This window comes from Panicum virgatum, chromosome 4K (genome assembly GCF_016808335.1).
Source record: "Panicum virgatum strain AP13 chromosome 4K, P.virgatum_v5, whole genome shotgun sequence".
Classification (NCBI taxonomy): Eukaryota; Viridiplantae; Streptophyta; class Magnoliopsida; order Poales; family Poaceae; genus Panicum; species Panicum virgatum.
In genome coordinates this window covers 34,901,212-34,909,294 of record NC_053139.1, presented here as the reverse complement: position 1 = coordinate 34,909,294, position 8,083 = coordinate 34,901,212, and the positions used below count along the sequence as shown (strand labels likewise).

Here is an 8,083-nt window from a genome sequence, read left to right as displayed (position 1 = left end):
TAATTGTAAATAAAAAAATAAAACCACCCACCAAAACAGCCCGATGATAAAATTTGAACGATTTTGATGGTTGGATGGCTAAAGATACCCGGTTTTAAAGTTCGATGACCAAAACCAAACCGAGGCCAGAGTTGGATGGTCAAAAATGGACTTTTTTCCTATTCGTAAAGATCTAATACTCCCTCCATCGTATGATATAATGCATGGTCAAACTTAATGTTTTTTATTATACAAAATTAACCATAGATCAAAGGTTTTAAATTTAAATCTTAAATTATTCGCGTGCCTTAGGATAAGTATCCTCGGAGCTAGGACGGAGACATTACCATCATATAATGCATGGTCAAACTTAATGTTTTTATTATACAAGATTAACCGTAGATCAAATGTTTTAAATTTAAATCTTAAATTATTTGCGCGCCTTAGGATAAGTATCCTAGGAGCTAGGACGGAGACATTACCATCATAGGTAGTGTACACCGGTATAACTCGTGCGAGGAAATCAGGCGTATGAAATTGTGGTGGGGTGCTAACGCACCCATTTTGATGCAGAGCCACCGAATGAACGAAAACATAGGCGGGGCTCGAGCTCGAGCTCAGCGCGGCCTGTTTGGTTGCCCTTACTCAGACATCACATCATAGGAGAAGATTCATGAACAGAAAGACCATGCCTTATATCTTCATTAACAAAGGCAATACCAACTTCTCAGCGCGTTACACGCGCATTCATTATTCTTTTCCAGCAATTTAGTACACAAACTTGTATCAGCGTACAATAGGCTTCCTCTAACCAGGTGTCACAGCTCAGACGAAGTTCATTTCAGGTTTTGATATATCTGCTCCACGAACTTGTTTACCCTGTCTCTCTACATCTTAAGTGAGCCTTTTTCTTCTTCTTTTGGGCTCATTTTTTATCCTCAAGGCGTGACACATCACGGATTTCATGGTACATACTTACATGTTACACGACATTATGCACACAGAACTGCTGACATATACTGAAAAAGTGTAGAGTCTTGACATGTTGGTAGCGCTGTCAGATCTTGATGTTGCATCACTGGAAATGTACACGCTGCATCCCTGGCACGGCTGCACGGAATGGGAGCATTTGCAAGCTGACTAGCTGGTGACAAACATGCCACGGGGGCTGCTACAGCTTCCAGCATATTCGATCCTGTTTCCATCTGATGATCTGTATTATGGTTCATATTTCAGCAGAACTATCTACTTGCCTGGGCTTGCCTATTCATGACATCATGATAATATAAAAGGACACACATCGGCTGCCCGACTATGCTGAAGAAGAACCAGAATATCATGTTGCCCACCTGCTCAGATTGGTACAGTTTATGTGAGGTTATTCAGTGGGACGAAGCAATGGAAGAAACGGAGATTGTGTTTAAGGGCAGCATACCATTATGTTCTGGAACTTATCTTGAAGATATCTTGTCAAGAACACCAACGGTATCTGGGGAAGAAAGACATCAGTGGTGTCAGCCTATGTGAAAAAAGTGGAAAGTATATTGTATCCAGGATGGTGTAACGTGGTTCTTTATGGAATGTAGCGATGGAAATCTGAAATATGAGGATATGAACTGATACATGTAAGTGTTACTTCTATAGTTCTATACCTGAAACATGATCCCAAAAAATGCCCAGAATTTGAAAATGTGGCATGGCACAGCAACACATATCTGCAAATTCACAATGAAAAGGAAATGAGATTATGCTAAACTGAAAAATACATGCAAATGGTCATATGACATTCTTTTAAGTGAAACGGAAACATGCAAAATGAAAGAAGAAAAGAAGCCAATGTTCAAGATGGATTATATTGGTAACATGCTGACTGGAATTCAAGCGAGAGCATTTCTCAATAACAGCATAGAAACCTGTTGTTTCCTGCTTTAGCTGGTGTCCAGAAAATGAATCAGAAATGACGTATAAGCAATAAAGATTTCAGAAGAACTATAGTACCTCATGAAATACAGCTGAAACCAGAAACGAGATTAGAATAGCTACACCCTGCAGTGCAGATACAATATCAATTTGAGAATTAAGAACTGAGAAAAATCATGTCACTTCAGAAAAGTAAAGAATGTCATAGACCAACAGAATTTTTCTTTCTTCATGTATTTACATATGACAGTCAACAGAAGGCAGAATTAAGATATTTTTCCCAACTCAATATCAGATATCCTTCTGTACTCTATCCTCAATTGTTTTATGTACACCTAATCCATGTATATTTCATGAATTTATCCCAAATTTGTTTCCAAACAGTACTATCTGCATGGTATATCATTTAACAACGAAACTAAATTCTTAATCTGTCATATTCTGACATTCTCTGTCATATTCTGACATTCTCACAACAGTATTGTCAATTGTTTGGTTGTCTTCATTAGAACTATGATGATTGAGTGCTAATACTCTGGCCAGCCTAATTCCGCATTTTTCAAGATTTGTATATGGTGAATTTTTTACTGTTATGTATGAGCATCATGTAGAAAGTCAAAAATAATATATTATTTTGGAACTATTTAGCATAGGTCCACTGAGTGGGTGTTTCAAACTAACTACATACAGAAAATTGGACGCAAAGAATGTGCACTTCTTGTAGACATATAGAAGAAATTACCCTGGGCAAGCCCTTCCTTATGCATGGAAAATATATATGTCGAATGATCCACTTATGTACAGGCTGACAAAAAGGTAGACCAATTGTCAGTTACTTGAAGGATATGCTTTTATCAGTCACTACCATAACAATGTTATTTGTCAAGTAATGAAGTGCCGGCTGAACAAGAGTAAAGAAATATGAAGATGGATGTAGCAAGAAGATTACCATGTTCCACATTCTCCAGTACTGAAGTAAGCCCCAAAATATTATCGCATTAAAATGCATGGAAATGTAATTAATGTCAGTCCTATTTAAATTTTCACCTGGAAAAGAAATGAACTCAGATTTTAACAGGCCTCTCACCTCTTCAACAGTTTTGGCATTCCACCAGTCCTTGTAGAATTCACGGTCACCAAATCGAAGGAGTTCAGCTAGAATGTTCAGCCTGGAATAAAGAAAAGGATGAAAGTCGTGTAGAGGAAACATCAATGTCAGGTCAAAAGTCACTTGCCCCACTGAAGATAACCACCACTATCTACTAAACTTAAGGTACTTCTTATACACATGGTACCCAACTGAAGTAAGTTACTAACCATAAATGGAAAAAGCAATAGAACATGCAAAGCCATACATATAGTGTTGGCACTGAGAGTTTCAAGACTCTCTCTATAGCATTCAAGAAATTCCCCTTCAGTGGATGCTTGGAATTCTTCACAATTGGATTTATGTACTGAAAACAAAAGAGGTTTGGAATTTAATTCAAGACCCCATATAAATAAATGTTACTTAAGGAACATAGAAGGCTTACCTGCTCAATTATGAAGCCCATCAGGCCTGTAAAAATAAGACACTTTACAAGTTGTCTGATCACCCAGCCCTTCCTAATACATGTAGTTCGAGGATAAGTTGGCTGCATAATGCACCAAAGTGAAATTAGGACATGTCATGTTTTGTCTCTAGTGTAACTAGATACAAGTATGAAGGAATTGATAGCATAACTTCAAAAAAATCAAATAGAAGCCTTGTAGAAGAATAGTACCTGGTAACAAAGTGTTGGGGCCAACATAAAGTACAATAGACTTTTAATGGTTGGATCTTTTATATTCTCAGGATCAACATAATTGCCATATGCAGCACCCTATTATATAAGAATAACAATGGTAATTACTGTCATGAAAAATGAGAATAATAAATGATATAATCATAGGAAAATCCATTCTACACGCACGTGTAGCTACTCCTACATGTACCTCATGATATAGGATAGTATCTGACCCAACCAAGAGTATGTATGTGGAGTATGTGATCACACTAGACCATCTTGGTTGGTCTATACTATTGGGTATTTGACCATGCATAGGGTATGTGCACATACTTATTTTCATATATTGTATCAACTATCAAGCCATAATCAGTTAATCACAATATATTTGAAAAACAGAGATGCTTTTGATATATTTCATACAATTTCCTTTGAAGTACATTAGCATTAGTATATGAACATACTCAAAGTGATAAATGAGTAGTAGACATATGCACGGAGGTATACAGATGATGGGAGTAGCACACGTGTGTAGATAAAACTTACCATCCTTGCCTAAGAGTACATCAGGTTAGGCTTATGCAAAAAAATACACAATATGATAAGCTAGAAACAAAAATGTTTGACTTTCCTAATGGAAATATAATTAATTCAAACTATATTTCACTGTGTACAAAGGAACTATATAAAATAAACTGGAAAAGAAGTTTAAAGTGGAGTAGATCAAGGTTGAGGAACACGCAACTTGTTAGCCAAATATCTAAACTAATTCAGATGAACATTTCAACACATTACCTTTTCAGTACTTTTGGACAATACCCTTATATCGTAATTTGTATGTGCATAAGAGACAAGCTTCATCCACATGATGCTTGCAAGAAACATTAGCACAAATCCTGATAGTACTGCTGACTCGCACCTGAAATTTTTTATGTAACTGAGCTGATAATCCAGAATTCATGTATTGGAAACAATATTTTGAAGTATCATTTCTTGGCAATCAAAAAATCAAAATAAACTAACAAAATTAAATGAAACTAAGTAACATATTGCATGAAGCATTGGAATCTCATTGACAAATATAATCAACAAAAACATAACATTCAGCACCTGATGCCTCTTTTGGAGAGATAGCATTAACTCAACCAAATTACAGTATATTCCAATGCTACTTGCACAACAGCATCAGAAATTCCAAACACTGCAGCTGTTTATTTTACATTTCTACTTTCAATTTTTTTATACGGTCAGTGTTGAAGGTCACTTCAGAAAAGGGTTCTAAGCTACAATGGTAGAGAACAAAATAGCCGCAGCATCATGTGTTGATATCTCTGGATTACATACATATAAATCTTTCCAATTTGATGACTCTCAGTGGACGGATCAAAACAGAGTAAGGCAATATAGACTCGAGGTAAATGACCAAAGGTTACATAAGAAACTTTATCACAGGATAAAATTAAATATTAGTGTCATATGAGCCTCCTTTTAAACCGTCCAATTTGAAGTGTATGTCATGTAACTAAAAGAAAGATTAATTGTTGAGACACAACAATGTAGTTCACCACCATACCGGAAAGTACAGCAAATCATGAATAAAAAACGAATTGAGTATATACCATACCATTAAATAGAGGTCAACGAATGTATAAAATAGATAGATGCATCCAAATAAACTGCAAAGTCAAAAGGAATTCTTACTTAAGAATCACAACAGCTGGATAGATGATGACAGATGTTGTAATAATGATATGGAGAAGAATAACCACCTGCAAGAGGTGTATACTAGTCATAAATAGCACAATGGAAGTTAAAGCATACAGAATAGAAAAAAGGCTGAATCCTTTATAGAATTCGACACTCAAATATTACATATATTACTCCAAGTTATACATAATAAACAATAAAAGGGCATGTTAGGTGAAAATGACATGGTCATTTAGAAGCAACTTTTCTAAAGACTACACAGTGCTGTGAGAGAAACTTACATGTTCACCAATGAGCTTCCTTCTAATCAGCTTCTCAGCCATGAGCGCAACAAGTGGGAAAATTGGTAACGTGAGGCTGCAATAAACAGAATGATTAATCCTGCGAAGCTTACTGCTGTTAGTTGAAACCCAGTAGAATCAAATGAGCAAAGTATATCTACCAGCACATAAGAAGGGGCCAGTCTCCCAGTGACCTTGCACTGAACCAAAATCCAGCTCTTATCAATAGGCCATACTGCAACAGTAAATTCCGAACATGAAAATGTGATAGATGCATACTAGAAAAGTGTGCAGAAAGCACTGGAACCAAATGCTAGTTCTGGAGATGGATTGGGAGCTGTGAATGAAATTAAGGGAAATGAAAAAGTAAAGTAACAAACCTTCATTAAATTCTCAATAATGAGTCTGCTGTTCACTGCAATCAACACAACAATGCATAGATTCAAGAGACCCGCATGGCTCTGGAATCAAGAGAACTGATCAGTTTCAGGACCTCAATGTTATGCAGCAACCACGAAATATGACTTGGATCAGTTAAAGAATAATAAGATAAACGAAAATTAATTAACTGATATTGCAATTAAGTTCTCACATGGCTTACAGACAGGATTCACTCATAGTTGAAGAAGAAGATACAAATGACATTTGATGTACTAATATTATAGTAAAACTCTCACAAAGACATCTGTCCTCTGGTGGCATCACAGGAACATGTGTAGGAAGAATGCGATGTATATACATTCGGACAACTCACAGAGGATAAGATTATCATCCAAGTAAGCATTGAACTATCTACCTTCAAAAGTAAATTAGGTTATCGTTTATTACGACTAAAAATTTCAGATAGAAACAGATCAAATTTGGTATGGACAAGGCACCAATTTGGGCGTGAGTTGTAGGAGGCTCAAATCATTTCCCAGCCTCACTAGTGTACAGTTTAAGTCTCATTCAACGATTTGACATCTAGTTGTTTGGGCCCAGTTAATGCTACAATGGTAGGCTTTCTAGAGTGACATGTAAAACAAGTCCATTGAAAAGGGAAAAAAAATCCGTCCAATAATATGCCTAGTCAAAAATGGACGGCCAACTAGTATGTGGTCCCATACCAGAATAAGCTTTATATGGTCCTCAAGCAGAAGCAATGCCCCAAACAGAAAGGCAAGTACATCAATCAGCATGCAACATAATGCATGCACTGCGTGAACAATGTAACACGAACTGTAGTTTGAAAAGTCAATTAACTCTGAAGCTGCCCAGTTAGCCCTGCAGCTGCTGCTCTCAGAACCATCTGACCGAAGTCCCAACAAATCTCCGTATCTGCCTATCTGTACAGTACTGCCACCAACAACGACTCCAAACGACTCGTTTCATCGTTTGCCCCTTCCGTTTCAACACACAGAGACAGAGGTCTCCTAGTGGCAACAGTTACGCTCGTTGTTTGCTGCTTCAGCCCCCCGATGCCAGATTCTGCATGGCACGCGCCCGGCGCCCAGCCGCGCACTGGTCCCCCCGATCCCCAAACCAAGCAAACACCGACCTCAATCCGTTCCAGCAGCATATGCCCCCCACGAAACGAATCGTTCCAGTTCCGGAACACGCGCAGAATCTATCGGCGATTCAGGCATCCGAGCACGGGAGACGGTAACTGACGCGTATTAAGCTAACGACAGCACAAAGCGCGATTTGAACACAAAGGGGCAGAGGCAGAGTTGACTGGAAGCGACAAGGTTTCGCACGGGTCATGGAATCGCGGAAATCGGCAGGGAGACGGAGATTCCAAGCGTTGGCGCATCCTCACCTGCCGGAAGATGGCGTCGGAGCTGAGGGGGCTCTCCTTGACGCGGCGGTGCGCGGGCGCCGACGCGCGGTAGTGCAGCATCTCGGGCTGCTGGTGCTGCTGCGGATTCGGGGGCGGGGGCGGGTCGCCGTTCTCGCGCCGGCCGCCGGAGGAGTCGCCGGCGAGGTCGCCGGCGTCGGCGGAGGGGGCGCGGCGGAGGCGGAGCGAGGGCTCGCCCGCGCCCGCGCCGGCGTCGGGTCCGGGGCCGGCGCGATCGGAGGCGGCCGCCATGGAGGGGGGCGGGGCCATGGGAGGGAGGAAGCCTCGGCCTCCGGGGTTCGGGCTGGGGCCGCGAGACTTGCTTGGGGGGGCGGCGGTGGCAGTGGTGGGGAGGAGGAGGATGATGCGAGGAGGCGAGGTGCGGGTTTTGATGCGGGTGTTGGGCTGTGGGGGCGGCTGACGCAGGAAAGCGCGGGGGGCGGGGACGGCGGGCCTCGGAAAGCGGACACGTGCGCGGGGGAGGTCGCCAGGCGTCCGCTCCGTCACCGGCCTGGCTGGCAGGGCCCGCCGGCCCGGCGCGTCGGCGCAGGCGCGGCCGCTTCTCTTCTCCGAGGAGGCGGCACGGCTGTCGGTCTGCTTGTGGTTTGGATCCA

The 8,083-nt window shown here is 40.9% G+C and overlaps 1 protein-coding gene across 1 annotated transcript; it reads right to left on the bottom strand.

Moving 5' to 3' along the window:
- Nucleotides 1-653: 653 nt before the first annotated feature.
- Nucleotides 654-7,865, bottom strand: LOC120704879 (diacylglycerol O-acyltransferase 1-2-like). Its single transcript, XM_039989417.1, has 16 exons — nucleotides 7,452-7,865; nucleotides 6,034-6,114; nucleotides 5,815-5,888; nucleotides 5,654-5,729; nucleotides 5,367-5,434; nucleotides 4,461-4,584; nucleotides 3,663-3,761; nucleotides 3,432-3,533; nucleotides 3,217-3,353; nucleotides 2,987-3,068; nucleotides 2,849-2,869; nucleotides 2,642-2,704; nucleotides 1,978-2,025; nucleotides 1,632-1,694; nucleotides 1,415-1,468; nucleotides 654-1,328 (listed from the first exon to the last, which is right to left on the bottom strand). Exons 1-16 carry the CDS (start codon nucleotides 7,737-7,739, stop codon nucleotides 1,221-1,223), a joined length of 1,488 nt encoding a protein of 495 aa, XP_039845351.1. The 5' UTR covers nucleotides 7,740-7,865; the 3' UTR covers nucleotides 654-1,220.
- Nucleotides 7,866-8,083: the final 218 nt, after the last annotated feature.